Raw genomic sequence first — 15,920 nt, forward strand, 5'->3', positions numbered from 1 at the left:
TTAATGAATCCACCAAGTCTGTATTTATTTAGAAATTGGATGTTCTTTTGACATGTACATGGACACTTGCTTTAGCTATAAAATATCAAAATATCAACCACTTGCTCATGCCATCTCTGCATGTGGGTATAATTGCAAAATTATAGATTTGATATTTGGCAGCTTAGGGCACGTACACAAAATGTGTGTGCGAGGACTCCAACTTGTTGGACTGGCAAAAAAATCTGCAAAACACTTAGTTAAGTACTGTTCTGTGTCTGCCATCATTGGCAGTCATTTCATATGGAAAAGACGCTGCTACCTATATCCATAAATAGCTTTGACCTCCCTGCTGGGACTACATTATGTGAATGTGATCTTGCACTGCGTTGTATGACTCTTGTTACTGTTGGATTTTGATATTGATTTGTATCTTTGATTGAAAATCCAATAAAGAAATTGAAATGTGTGTGTGTGTGTGTGTGTGTGTGTGCCAGGTGTAGGAGATGGATAATGACGATGAGGTTGAGGTGCTGTGGGAGGGGGTGGAGAGCAACCGCTACATCCTCAGCCGTTACATCTCCCCGGGGAAGCTGACGCCGTACCTGCGCCAGTGCAAGGTCCTGGACGAGCAGGACGAGGACGAGGTGCTCAACTCACTGCTGCTGGTCTCCAAGGTCAACCGCACAGGTGCGAGGGGGTCTTGCTGTATGTGTGTGTCAGCGCGGGTGTGCGACTGTACGTGTATTCTGGTGTATGCGTGTGTGTGTGTGTGTGTGTGTGCGTCTTGATACATATGCATGTATGTATCCATGTACTGTATGTATCCATTACTCTATGTATTTAATTAATTCAAGCATTCAAGGATGTTTGTCATATGTACAGTATATGCAGGTACCATGTACAATTAAATGTGTCTGTGTCTTGATGTATATATGTGTGTCTGTCTATGTATTTATCTATTTGTGTGTGTGTGTGCGTGTGTGTGTGTATGTGTGTGTGTTCCAGGCCGTCTGTTGGATATCCTCCATACGAAGGGAGAGCGGGGGTACGTGGTGTTCCTGGAGAGCCTGGAGTTCTACTACCCAGACCTTTACAAGCTGGTCACTGGCAAGGAGCCCACGCGGCGCTTTTCCACCATCGTAGGTGAGACTCGCATCGCCCCAACACACTTAAACGATGATGATGATGATGATGATGATGGTGATTATGACGGCGATGATGATGACGACGATGATGATTGTTCACTGTAGAGTGCATTGAAAAACATGTCACCTGCACCTGCAAGACTTAGGAGTTATCAGATTGTGTTTGTGTGTGTGTGTGTGTGTATGTGGTGTCCTTGCCCGTGTAGTTGAGGAGGGTCACGAGGGGCTCACCCAGTTCCTGATGAATGAGGTGATCAAGCTCCAGCAACAAGCCAAGGCCAAAGATGAGCAGCGTGTGGACCTGATCGGGAAACAGCGCACCCTGGAGGACGAACATAAGAAGCTACGCCTGGCCAACCAGGAACTGCAGGCCTTCCAGCAAAGTGAATATTAGTTCATGTATATAACTGACTAGTAGGGTCATCAGTTACTGGCCATGGAAGGGAGGAATCTTACACTAAATAGTGAGAAGATGGTGAATAACTGTGCACTGACTATTCTCATCACAAGACTAAAATTAATATCTGATCTAGACTGCAGTTGTTGATAGAGGAGATGGTAGTGCTATGATAGCCTTCATCCCCAGGCTTTCTCTCGCTAGCTCCAAGAGGTCACTTGGGTTTTTCTGAGTCTGCATCACTGGTTACTTCTCTCTCTGTCAGGATACAACAAGATGAAGGACGAGAGGAACAACTACAACGACGAACTCCTCCGAGTGAAAGACGAGAACTACAAACTGGCCATGAGGTACGCCTCGCTCAGCGAAGAGAAGAACATGGCAGTGATGAGGAGCAGAGACCTGCAGCTGGAGGTATACACACACACGAGCACACACACAAAAACACACACACACACACACACACACATACACACACATACACATCCACACACCGTACACCCGTCTGTCTGTCTTTGCCAGTCTAATTCATGTATTGCACTGTGTGCGGGCGTGCAGATCGACCAATTGAAACACAGGCTGAACAAGGTGGAGGAGGAGTGTAGGATGGAGAGGAGACAGAGTCTGAAGCTGAAGAATGACATCGAGAACCGGCCAAAGAAAGAACAGATCTTTGAGCTGGAGCGAGAGAACGAAGTCCTCAAGATCAAACTGCAGGACCTGCAGTCCATCATACAGGTAACGCATCCCTCTGTCTCTGAGTGTGTGTGTGCAGTATATGTGTGTGTGTGTGCTTCTTGCTTGTGTGGCTGCTTCTGTGTGTGTGTGGTCAAGTGTGGAAGTGTAGAAAAGGGAAATAAATAGTTGGTCATGCAAGTGGCATTACATAACATCATAACATGGTCATTGTGTGTGTGTGTGTGTGTGTAGAGTCAAGTGCCACAGAACATGGGCAGAGGGGCGGAGCCAGTGCATTAACCAACCTTTCAAATCCCGCTGCATTTGAACATTATTTCTTCGGGAGCATATAGTTGAGACTAAATGAATGGAGGTGAATGGCTGTCCGGGCTGTGTTCGGGGGGCTTGTGATTCACTGGGTGAAAATGACTGGAGGTGAATGGGTGGCTGTATTTGGCTGGTTCTGTGGTGCCCCCCTTGGGTCACAGCCAGCGGGGGGGGAATGCGGTGCACTCCTGGCTCTCCCACCGCACACCCGAGTCCAAACCCTGTGTCTCTAGCACCCCCACACAGGGAGCTGGCTTCATTCTAAGTTTTGTTTTCATTTGTGGATCCAGCCCGTGATTTGGATATGTTCCAACATGTAATGGCTTCTAAAGTGGCCCATGATTCACAGAGTTTCATTAAATTCGGTCAGGTAGTTTTTGCGTAATCCTGGTTCAAAAAATGAATAGAGGTTAATGACCGGCCGTGTTTGGGCGGCCTGTGGACCCGACCTGTGCTTCAGATCCGCTCCAAAATGTAATGGTTTCTAAGTTGGACCATGTTACACCCTTCCACCAAGTATTGTGAAAATCGCTCCAGTAGTTTTTGCGTAATCCTGCTAACAAACACACACACATACGCACGGACGCAAGCGAAAACATAACCTCTCGCCCTGCACTGTCGCTGGGGCGGAGGTAATAACATCATAACATGGTCATTGTGTGTGTGTGTGTGTGTTTGTGTGTGCGTGTGTGTGTAGCCGGGGCCTCTGCCAGCGTCTGACAAGGCAATCCTGGACATTCTGGAACACGACAGACAGGAAGCCCTAGAGGACCGACAGGACCTGGTCAACCGCCTCTACAACCTCCATGAAGAGGTCAGGCAGGCCGAAGAGCTGAGGGACAAGGTAACACTCGCCTGCTGCCCTAAACAGAAGCTCCCTGTACCCTTAGACGCCTTTCTGCGGTGTGAAACGAACTGCTGTGTGTGTGTGTGTGTGTGTGTGTGTGTAGTACCTGGAGGAGAAGGAGGATCTCGAGTTGAAGAGTTCGACACTGCAGAAGGACTGTGAGATGTACCGCACCCGCATGAACACCATCATCGTACAGCTGGAGGAGGTGGAGAAGGAAAGAGACCAGGTAACACGCACACACACACGCACACACGCACACACGCACGCACGCACGCACGCACGCACGCACGCAAGCACACAGAGTCAGTATTTAGTTGCAATTCCTCTCACTACAGTATATGACACCAGAGCACAGTGACGATTGTGTGTGTGTGTGTGTGTGTCCAGGCGTTCCGGGCCAGAGATGAGGCCCAGCACCAGTTCTCCCAGTGTCTGGTAGACAAGGATAAGTACCGTAAACAGATCCGGGAGCTGGAGGAACGGAGCGATGAGCTCCACATCGAGATGGTGCGCAAGGAGGCCAGGATAGTCACCCTGGAGGCCAGGCTACGACGTCTGTCCAAAGACAGCACTCTGGCTTTAGACCAGGTGAGATACACACACACACACACACACACACACACACACACACGCACAACCCCCCTGCCCCGTTCCCTAACACACATTACAAACACAAACACATATTCACTTTAACCAACCGCATATCCCCATTCCCTTCAGAGCCTTCCAAGGGACTTCCCCCCTGCCATCATTGCTGCCCAGGCATTGGAGGAGGAGCCTAAAACGTCAGAGGCGTCCAGTGACGAGTCTCCAGAGGACAAGTCCTTCTTCCCTCCGGAGCCGCGCCTCAAACGCAGACACAACCTGAAAGGAGTGCCGGTCAGCCCTTATCACAGCGCACACACACACACACACACACATTCACACACACACACACACACACACACACACACACACACACACACACACACACACACACACATACATACACACACAAACACACACACACACACACACACACGTTAACTTAAGTTTGAACGTTTTATACGCACACACACATCACATCAACTCAAGTATTTCTACACTTAGAACATGTGTATTTGTGGCGTGCAGATAAACAGGAAGTCTCCAGTCACGGCCCTCAAGACTCTCAACCTGCAAGTGAACTCTGAGGAGATTCAACCAGGTAGACACAGCACAGACAGTCTATGTAGTCCATACCGGCGTACATTTAGACATGTATGTACTGTAAGAACATGAATCATGTTTAGGACTGTGTGAATCTACATCTGTGTCAGTCACCGGAGGAGATTCTCCTGAGATGAAGATGGTCGAAGCACCACTCACCAGCTGCTATGCCGTCATGAGAGCCTGCCCCCCGCCCCCTCCCGCCACGTCCCCTTCACCCAACTCCCACTCTCCACACTCCAGCACAGACCTGAGTAGCAAAGCAACCATGGTGAGTCCCCACCAATCAGAAAACTCGATTTCGAGATAGACGCAAAATGCCAAACTTTCCATACCTATATGTGGTCATAGTAACCTGTTGTTAAGGCAACCTGCTACGTTTGTACCCTTTGTGTCTAGGCTGTCAGTGTCTATGTAACCTGCTGCTACAGTGACAGCGGGTGGACAGTGTGTAACTGGGTGTCATGGTAACGACCTGTATCCATATCTGCAGCAGCTGCGTAACCGTAACAGCAGCATCATGTCCACTGTCCCTGAGCCGCCAGGAAACGCATCACTGGTCCGTAGAACGCGCGAGGGAGAACATGACTTCCAGCCCCGCAGGTACCCTATGTCACCCCTACCAGCCCTAACCCTATCTTCATTAACCCTAACCCTACCTACCTTTATTAACCCTAACCCTACCTACCTTTACTAACGCTAACCCTTCCTACCTTTACTAACGCTAACCCTACCTACCTTTATTAACCCTAACCCTACGTACCTTTATTAACCCTAACCCTACCTACCTTTATTAACCCTAACCCTACCTACCTTTATTAACCCTAACCCTACCTACCTTTACTAACGGTAACCCTACCTACCTTTACTAACGCTAACCCTACCTACCTTTATTAACGCTAACCCTACCTACCTTTACTAACGCTAACCCTACCTACCTTTACTAACGCTAACCCTACCTACCTTTACTAACGCTAACCCTATCTACCTTTACTAACGCTAACCCTACCTACCTTTATTAACCCTAACCCTACCTACCTTTACTAACCCTTCCTACCTTTATTAACCCTAACCCTACCTACCTTCACTAACCCTAACCCTACCTACTGTACCTTCACTAACCCTACTCTGTATCCTGTGGCCAGTGCTGTGGTCTGCCCCAGTAAACTCTGATGTCCTCTCTGTCTCTGTCTGTTTCAGCCTCTATGACTTGGAGTTTGACAGTATGGACAATATGGAGTTTGGTAAAGTGTTGCTGCAAAGCCAGTTCATTTTTTATAGTTTTATAGTTTTAAAGTTTAATAAACTTTTAAATCTGATATTGGGGTCCTGATGTATCCCCTGTTTCTCTTTTTCCGTTCTCTCTCTCTCTCTCTCTCTCTCTCTCTGTCTCTCTCTGTCTCTCTCTCTCTCTCTCTCTCAGATGAGGAGACCCAGTATGGCCCTCCCTCCATCCACTCCTCCTCCTCCTCCCACCAGTCTGAGGGCATGGACTCCTACGACCTGGAGCAGGTCAACAACATCTTCAGGAAGCTCTCCCTTGAGCGGTACACACACGCACACACGTACACTCACTCTCTCACACACACACACACACACACACACACACACACACACACACACACACACACACACACACACACACACACACACACACACACACACACACACATATTTTTTGCTTAGGTCACTATAAACCAGGGAAATGTTTTGGGAAGGGGATGCTGATCATATGATTTTAATGTGTGTGTGTGTGTGTGTGTGTGTAGGCCCTTCCGCCCGTCTCTCTCCTCCCTCTCCAGGGTCAGCTCCTCCTTACGGCCTGTACACGAGGTCTCCCTGCCAGGAGACCAGCTACTGAATGATCTCACACTGCTCGGCGGGAATGACAGTGGAATCTTTTTGTCGTCCGTCCAATCGGGGTCCAGCGCTGATAAGGCAGGGCTCCGTGAAGGCCACCATCTCCTATTGGTGAGACACACATAATGTGGATAAAGCAAAACTCTTTCAATTGCTACCCCTGTTTATGAGCCTCTGTTTGGCTCTGATATTATTATTTTCCCCTGTGGTTGGTTGGCCAGCTTGAAGGGTGTATTCGAGGGGAGAACCAGAGGGTTTCATTGGACACCTGCACAAAGGAGGAAGCCCATTGGACGCTGCAGCGCTGCAATGGACCAATTCAGCTGCATTACAGAACCAATTTTGAGGGTAACATTTAATCTTGAGCCCTCTGACCCATACTGCCACAAGCCAATATCCCTGTATCCTAATCTATGCCTATGTTTGTGCGTGCGTGTGTGTGTGTGTGTGTGTGTGTGCACGCATGCTCAGGCTACCGGCGCCTGCAGAGGGACCTGGATGAGGGGACCGTGGTGTCCGGAGACTCCTTCTATATCCGCTTCAACTTGAACGTGTCCGGCCAATCGGACAGCTGCTCGCTGAGCGTGCTCTGTGACGAGGTGGTGCACGTCCTGGACACCATGCACCAGGGCCGCTGTGAGTGGCTGTGCGCCCGCATCGACCCCTACTCCGGGACGGACCTGGCGGAGCGTGGCACCATCCCCAGCTTCTCACGGTAGTAGAACTAGCTATTTACTGTTTATTTTTGCTTCCCTCTGGAATATGTAGGGGTGGGACCTATGCCCACCCTCCCATTGCTCTCTGTAAAGCGCATTGTGTTGCCGCTATATATGAAATGCTCTATGCAAATAAAGTTTGATTTGAATTTAATTGATTTGATTTGATTTACACCAGTGGAGCAGAGCGCAATGCTATACAGAGACCAGCACTGATGACCGCAGAACAGCACTGGGTGTGTGTTGGTGTGTCTAGGTGCTAGACAATGATTGTGCGTGTGTGTGTGTGTGTGTGTGTGTGTGTGTGCAGAGCCCAGCAGCTGCTCTTGGTGAAAATTCAGAAGTTGGTTTGTCGAAGTGGAAAAGAGGAGAGCGAAAGCCTGCGCAACATAAGGGTCTGACATCCTTCTAAAACCTTGACACCCTAATTCATCTCTAATCTGATACTTGCTAACTGCTCCTTCAGATACCTGTATGTACTGTATCTGACCACCCTGTCGATGTGTCTGTCCTCCCTGTCGATGTGCCTGTTCTCCCTGTCGATGTGTCTGTCCCCCCTGTTGATGTGTCTCCCTGTTGATGTGTCTGTCCTCCCTGTTGATGTGTCTGTCCCCCCTGTTGATGTGTCTGTCCTCCCTGTTGATGTGTCTGTCCTCCCTGTCGATGTGTCTGTCCCCCCTGTCGATGTGTCTGTCCCCCCTGTCGATGTGTTGTGTTTGTCTGTGTAGACGTCCTTACAGCCAGAAGAGCCCAGCCCCTCCCCAGACACAAAATCCAGCCCCCGCATGTCCCGGGCCAGCGTCTTCATCACCCAGATACTACAGGTACACACACACACACATACACACACATACGCACACACACACACACACACACACACACACACACACACACACACACACACACACACACACACACAGACACACATACACCCCCACACATATGCACACATACACACGCACGCATACACACACACACACATACGCGCACGCACACATGCACACACACACATATACGCACGCACACACACACACACTCTGTATTACTCAGCATTATGTTTTTGTGTGTGTGTGTGTAGTTTGTCAGCAGGGTGGACAATAAGTACAAGCATCGGACCAGCAGTGAGCGTGTGAGAATCGTGAACTCAGGGAACCCTGCCCTGCCCAGACCAGGCTTCGAGACTCTGAGACAAGAGGGTGAGTACCCAACCACACCCCCACATCCTCCTTCCATAAGACACCATATACACACACTATATCCTCCCCATGCAATGCTTGAACTTGTGTGTGTGTGTGTGTGTGTAGACCTGGTGGACCCTGACAGCGACCTGAGCCGGAGCCTGAGTCTGGTGCCCTATAGTCTGGTGAACTCCCAGCATGTCCAGAGGAGGAGGCCCGTGCTGTTCAGTCCCAATGCCCTGGCCAGGACTATCATCCAGAAGATACTCAACATGGGGGGAGCCATGGACTTTAACATCTGCAAACCAGGTCAGTGTGTGTGTGTGTGTGTGTGTGTGTGTGTGTGTTTAGTCCCCAGTGATATATATATATATAGTAGCGAGGGAGAAGCAGAACCTATAAAGGAGGAGAAGGAGAGGAGAGAGGAGAGTGAGCGTGGAGGTAGAGGATAAAACCTGCCAGTGAGTTCCAGGTCAGTCATTGTGCTGTATTGTGTTATTATCCTACAGTGTGTAACTGGAGCAGGGTGTGACAGATGGTCAGGTTGATTACCAGGATGAGGGTAACATGTATGTACTTTATCTCAGACAAAATCTGACAAGCTCTGATACTCTGACACTAATTTACAAGGCTGCTATTGGTGAACCTGAAATAAGCCATGCTACTCTTCTCTTCTTTGAAGTTTGATTGAGTGTTCAGCTGTCTGAAATCCAACACTATCTCCTTTAGGATTAGTTTATTTTCAAACATTTGCTTTAATGTGAGGTATCAGAGGCCCTGAATCTACCCTCTAACCAGCCCTGAACCTACTCTCTAACCAGCCCTGAATCTACTCTCTAACCAGCCCTGAACCTACACTCTAACCAGCCCTGAATCTACTCTCTCAACAGTCCTAAATCTACTCTCTAACCAGCCCTGAACCTACCCTCTAACCAGCCCTGAATCTACTCTCTAACCAGCCCTGAACCTACCCTCTAACCAGCCCTGAACCTACCCTCTAACCAGCCCTGAACCTACCCTCTAACCAGCCCTGAACCTACTCTCTAACCAGCCCTGAACCTACTCTCTAACCAGCCCTGAACCTACCCTCTAACCAGCCCTGAACCTACTCTCTAACCAGCCCTGAATCTACTCTCTAACCAGCCCTGAACCTACACTCTAACCAGCCCTGAATCTACTCTCTCAACAGTCCTAAATCTACTCTCTAACCAGCCCTGAACCTACCCTCTAACCAGCCCTGAATCTACTCTCTAACCAGCCCTGAACCTACTCTCTAACCAGCCCTGAACCTACCCTCTAACCAGCCCTGAACCTACCCTCTAACCAGCCCTGAACCTACTCTCTAACCAGCCCTGAACCTACCCTCTAACCAGCCCTGAACCTACTCTCTAACCAGCCCTGAACCTACCCTCTAACCAGCCCTGAACCTACCCTCTAACCAGCCCTGAACCTACCCTCTAACCAGCCCTGAACCTACCCTCTAACCAGCCCTGAACCTACTCTCTAACCAGCCCTGAACCTACCCTCTAACCAGCCCTGAATCTACTCTCTCAACAGTCCTAAATCTACCCTCTAACCAGTCCTAAATCTACACTCTCACCAGTCCTGCTGTCTCTGTTCTCGCCCTCCAGACATTCTGACTAAGGAGGAGTTCCTGATCAAACAGAAGATCGAGCCTATCATTTACTCCAGTGAGAAACAGGCCAACATGTATGAATGTATCACCCCAGAAAATATTGAGGCTGTCGCCTCAAAGGTATGTGGCTGTCTATGTGTTTCCAATGTTCTTTTGCCCAAATATGTACTTGTGTCATACTGTATCGGTTTGTACATACTATTGTATAAACATACTGTGTGTGTTTATTATGTGGGGATGGAGGGCGGCACGTAGCTCGGGAGGTAGGGTGACCGGCTGGGGATCACAAGGTCCCCAGTTTGATCCCAGTTCCTGGCATTGTGCTGAAGTGTCCTTGAGCAAGACACTGAACCCCAAAATCGCTCATGTGCGGCACGGTGGTGTAGTACTTAGTACTGTCACCTCACAGCAAGAAGCTTCTATGGGGAGTTTGCAGGGTCCTGTAATTTTGTTATTTTTACTTATTTTTGTAATTTTTATCTAACGACTGTTTCACCCCCCACCCCAGGGTAAACACTGCCTGTTTGAGGCAGATCTGAGCTGTGTCAAAGACCTTCTGAGCAGAGAGATCTACCCCATCATCATCTACATCAAGATCTGTGAGAGGAACATCAGGAAGTTGCGGTATGACCCCTGATCCTCCCATAACACTAGCATTACCAAACGACTATCACAACACAAACCTACCCCGACACTAAGCAGCACATGTACACTACATAATCACAGCGTGACTTCCTTCCTGCTTCCTGTCCCCCAACAGGAAGTTGCCTCTGCGTGTGGAGTCGGAGGAGGAGTTTGTGCGAGCGTGTCGGTTGAGGGAGAAGGAGCTGGAGGGTTTGCCGTGCCTGTATGCCAGTGTGGAGCCCGAGGCCTGGGCAGGGACAGAAGACATGCTCCGGGTCATCAAAGACCGAATCCTGGAGGAACAGAAGAAGACGGTCTGGGTGGAGCAGGACCTCCTGTAGGAGATGGGGATACACAGACTGTCCTTATACTATATGCAGTAGATCCACAGACTGTCCTTATACTACACACACACACACACACACACACAGACTGGGAATCGTTATTCTATATACACGCACAGACCGTCTCTGCATGCATGCACACACACACGCACACGCACACACACACACACACACACACACACACACACACACACACACACACACACACACACTGTATACTCATTCATGCACAACTCTCTTGCCACCTGTATACAAAGACCCAATATTGGACTGCCAGACCATCTATGTAAAGTGTGTTCCTATTTCTGTAACTAGCCAATAAACAGCTTTATAAATATCCTTTTAGTTTTGATCCATGCGGTTAAATAAAAAATATTGTAATTTACTGGTGAATAAGGGAAAAAACACAGTATGTTCTCTTTAAATACTGTACTATATTAACCCAAGGTGCCCATAGCTTAGACCACATTCTCCAGTGGTCCATCGCTGAGCTCTGCATGCTTTGGAGAAACATGACTTCTACAACAGAGTAGTTGTGTAGTGTGTCCTCTAGTGGTCTAAGGTCTGCACATTCTAATGTTGAATATATATATTAATAAGAGTACACAATAGAATATAATTGTGCAGTGTTGGACGTTCAGAGTAGGTGGTTTTAGTGCCGTAGTTCTCTGCTGCTCCAGTCACATCATAGTTTGGCTGATACCCATACCCACTGACCAGGGCTAAGACCGCCATGCTGCCAGCTGGCGCATGCACTGATGGAGCTCCGAGGACCTGTGACCTGTGTTCTGTATGTGTGTGTGTGTGCGCGTGTGTACACACAGATGCATGTCATCAGAGTGTTTCAGGGCAGGGTTGTCACATTTAATCCCACATGAAATGAGTGTTTTATAACAGTATCGGGGGGTGGCTAATCCCTATTTATTTACATCCTGCCAGAATGAGAGGCCTAGGTCACTCGAGTAACTGTCCTGCTAGCTTCACCCATCACAGGGATGGAGGGGCAGGTCATCTCAAGTCTTCATTCATGTCTCTCTTCCACTCTGGTCATGTCATTATGTCATGTAATCAGTTTCCTAGATTCATCCTATTTCAGGACTAAAGGGTATGATTCAAAGGTTTCTTAGGCACCATGTTTTCATAGGCAGAGAGAGAGAAAGAGAGAGAGAGAGGCTCCCTAGATAAAACCTAGTCAGGTCTAGAGAGTGTAATGTTCAGGTTGTTCAATGGATGGCTGACTGTTGACCCAGAAAGTACGAGCTTTTTTCACCTCGTTAGCGGGCAGACAGGCAGAGACTTGAGACTGGAGAAACTGGGTCATCAAATCTCGCGATGCTCCGAGATGCGAACTCTCCGAAAACAGCCTGCTCGCGCATCTCAGCTGACGCGGCGGGGAGAACATCCCAGACAGAGGTGAGGACGCTTTCTTTCTTTCTTTCTTTCTTTTACGGAAAAACATCAACATTGACAACATTGACAAATCAACAAGTAGGCCCACACCCAGCAGCAGCGACGCATCTTTCTAAACGCTGCCCGGTCCGCTGGCTGCAGGGTCGGGTTTGACCGGGAGAGAGACGCCGAGAGACACTGAAACACAATGAGAGGAAACAAGACATTAGACCGTTCTGTAGCCACATATTATCCTCTGTTTGCGTGTGTGTGTTTGTGTAGTATTGCTTTTGAAACGGTGATGTTATTCATCTGTGTTGTGATCTACAGCTGCTCCGATTCCCGTTATATTTGCTCTGCTGCGCTCTGCCTCCCCGCATCAGTGAAAGGCTACATTGTATCCGCCGCCAGAACAGACAGTACGGCTGCTTCTACACGTGACTTCCAAAGCATGGTGGTGTAGCATACCCATGCGAGTTTATTTCAACTGAATTATTTGTCATCCGCTCCTCTGTCGTGTTTACATTGGGCCGAATAGCGTGGGGAGCTGGCGGGAAAAATCCATGGTTCTTTCCTATCGCGACGTGTAGGCTCGTCTAACCCCAGCCCTCTCTGTTGCTCTTTGCAGTGGAGTTAGTGGTGGTGACGGCTCTTTGCTACAGGAAATCAGCAGACCGTCGAGCGAGTTCCTTATTTAGCTAGAATCTCTGGAATGGAAATCTGACGTGTACAGACACAAAGAAGGAAAAGGAAGAGGCCCAGTAACGGAGAACCGAGCAGAAATGTCATCGGTAGCCTATGACATGTAGAACCTACATTTTACACATCTCGCTGACTGTGTGGCCTGCCCCTACTATAGCCTATAACGTAGTTTTTTTTTGAATAGCTGACTGCAGGCATTTAGCAGCTACCTGCGACTCTGTGTAGGTGGGGCCTTCAGGTCACCTCAGAAACTTGTTTATGAAGTCAGAGCTTCACAGAGCCTCAGTCTTCAACCTGTCTGTTCCTGCTCACAGCACAGGGTGTGGGTGTGTGTAGGTGTTTGTCTGAGTGAGTGTGTTTTACATATTTGCACCAAAGCACTCAAATCATGTGCTATAAGTATTATAACCTGGGAGCGACCTGTAATAACGCAATGCTGTTTTGATTGTGCTCCCTGGTGGCAGGGTGCTGCTGACATGGAGTTGAGGTGAGGATGCAGTGCGTCCAAACGGCCTAGCTCAGACAGACGGCATGGTGCAGCGCCAGTGAAGCCCACACCATGGGGAAGTCCAGGCTGTTCCGCATCTCTCTGATCATGGGCTCGGTCTTCATGATCCTGCTCATCATCCTCTACTGGGACGACGTGGGAGCCTCGCACTTCTACCTCCACGCCCCCGTGTCCCCCGGCCCCAAGACCCCGCGCCCGCCGCCGCACGCGCCCCCCGCCACCCCCCGCGCCCCCTCCTTCCTGTCCGACATCGACGCCTTCGTCAACCAGTTCCTGGAGGGGACCTCCGACCCCACGGAGGCCGCCCCGCTGGACCCCGCCAACCAGTCGGAGCGGGCGGAGGAGCGCTACGTGCCGCCCCGGGAGTGGAAGATCCACCTGAGCCCGGTGGCGCCGGAGCAGCGGCAGCGCCAGGAGGGGCGGCGGCGGTTGCTGCAGGACCTGTGCCGCGGCGACGGCGTCGGCTTCGCCGGGAAGAACCGCTCGTTCGACGACATCCCCAACAAGGAGCTCGACCACCTCATCGTGGACGACAGACACGGCATCATCTATTGCTATGTGCCAAAGGTAACGCGCGTACACACGCGCACACACACACACACACACACACACACACACACACACACACACACACACACACACACACACACACATACCACCATATCCTCAAGACACACACGTCTGTTGATAACCTTCTGTTCTACTCCACCCTGTGTTGTCTCTCCCAGGTGGCGTGTAGTAACTGGAAGCGGATCATGATCGTGCTGAGCGAGAGCCTGCTCCAGGACGGGGCTCCGTACCGCGACCCCCTGGCCGTGCCCCGGGACCTGGTCCACAACAGCAGCCTGCACTTCACCTTCAACAAGTTCTGGAAACGCTACGGCAAGTTCTCACGCCACCTGATGAAGGTCAGTTCCCTCTGCAGTAGCACTGCATTTGAATGGAGAGAGTCAGTCTGTGAATAGATTATATATACTGTCAGTCTATGAATAGATTATATATACTGTCACTCTATGAATAGATTATATGTTGTCAGTGTATGATTATAGCATACTGTCAGTCTATGAATAGATTATATATATTTTCAGTCTGTTAAATAGATTATATAGTCTATGAATACAGTATACTCAACTGTTTTTACCAACTGATTGATGAATTTAATCTGACCATTAAATGTTTGTTGATGTTTGCATATAATATTGATCATTTTGAGGCCTCTGTAGAATCATCGACTGTACTGGGCCATATCCAAGTAAGATGCTCAGCTTAGTGGTCTACAATCTCGTTTCTGTTACTTGTCACTTGTCAAGTTACTTGACAATGTGTGTGGCTGAGGTTTTGATGAAGATGATCATGTTTTGAAGGTGAAGCTGCAGAAGTACACCAAGTTCCTGTTCGTCAGGGACCCCTTCGTCCGCCTCATCTCCGCCTTCCGGAACAAGTTTGAGTTGCCCAACGAGGATTTCTACCGTCGCTTTGCCCAGGTCATACTCCGCCACTACGGCAACCACTCTGACCTGCCGAGCTCGGCGGGCGAGGCCTTCGCGGCAGGGCTCCGCCCCTCCTTCTCCCAGTTCATCCAGTACCTGCTGGACCCTCAGACGGAGAAGGAGATGCCCTTCAACGAGCACTGGCGCCAGGTGTACCGCTTGTGCCACCCCTGCCAGATCCAGTATGACTTTGTGGGCCACCTGGAAACGGTGGAGGAAGACTCTGAGCACCTGCTGAGGATCCTGAAGGTCGACAACGTGGTGGAGTTCCCCACCTCCCACAGGAACCTGACAGCCAGTAGCTGGGAGGCCGATTGGTTCAGCACAGTGCCCTTAGTGGCACGGAGGGAACTCTACAAGCTCTATGAGCCTGACTTCAGACTGTTTGGCTATGACAAACCTGAGTCACTCCTGAATGAGTAACACACTCCTGCAGTTTGATACGCACGCGCGCACGCACACACACACACACACGAGCGCACACACAAAAGCACACACACACACACGCGAGCACACACGCACGCACGCACGCACACACACACACACACACACACACACACACACACACACACACACACACACACACACACACACACACTCATTCACACACACACACTTTTGCCAAGTGTTACAGACTGCTTAATGTGTAACACCTGGTGTGACATCTGGCCCTGCTCTAGCTTTGTCAGATCAGGTCTATGTTGTCTGTTTATTTCAAATGGAGCTGTATGTACAATATTATGTGGGGTTTCCTATGACACCGTGTCCTAACTACATGCGACGCGAGCGAGCGTCAGCGACAAAATGCGTTCCATTCCATTGCGTTACATTGTTATGTCCTAACTGGAAGCGAGCGACGCAACACGAAGCGGCGTGACGTTTTAACTGCCCTTTTGACGCTCGCCC

At 49.6% G+C, this 15,920-nt stretch overlaps 2 protein-coding genes across 2 annotated transcripts; both read left to right on the forward strand.

Moving 5' to 3' along the window:
* Window positions 1–485: 485 nt before the first annotated feature.
* On the forward strand, window positions 486–10,922 carry card11 (caspase recruitment domain family, member 11; the record flags this gene model as incomplete). Its single annotated transcript, XM_084439043.1, has 24 exons — window positions 486–669; window positions 988–1,125; window positions 1,334–1,510; window positions 1,790–1,938; window positions 2,083–2,262; window positions 3,227–3,373; window positions 3,480–3,605; window positions 3,767–3,967; window positions 4,100–4,258; window positions 4,493–4,565; window positions 4,678–4,838; window positions 5,061–5,170; window positions 5,768–5,811; window positions 5,991–6,114; window positions 6,337–6,538; window positions 6,649–6,775; window positions 6,899–7,142; window positions 7,454–7,538; window positions 7,872–7,967; window positions 8,222–8,339; window positions 8,448–8,630; window positions 9,953–10,077; window positions 10,466–10,581; window positions 10,718–10,922. The coding sequence occupies 24 exons, from the start codon at window positions 486–488 to the stop codon at window positions 10,920–10,922; spliced, it is 3,474 nt and encodes a 1,157-aa protein (XP_084295169.1).
* Window positions 10,923–13,575: 2,653 nt separating this feature from the next.
* On the forward strand, window positions 13,576–15,437 carry chst12a (carbohydrate (chondroitin 4) sulfotransferase 12a; the record flags this gene model as incomplete). Its single annotated transcript, XM_084437932.1, has 3 exons — window positions 13,576–14,091; window positions 14,253–14,432; window positions 14,889–15,437. The coding sequence occupies 3 exons, from the start codon at window positions 13,576–13,578 to the stop codon at window positions 15,435–15,437; spliced, it is 1,245 nt and encodes a 414-aa protein (XP_084294058.1).
* Between the last annotated feature and the right edge of the window lie 483 nt (window positions 15,438–15,920).

The sequence above is a fragment of the Borostomias antarcticus genome (assembly GCF_949987555.1).
Source record: "Borostomias antarcticus genome assembly, chromosome: 5".
Classification (NCBI taxonomy): Eukaryota; Metazoa; Chordata; class Actinopteri; order Stomiiformes; family Stomiidae; genus Borostomias; species Borostomias antarcticus.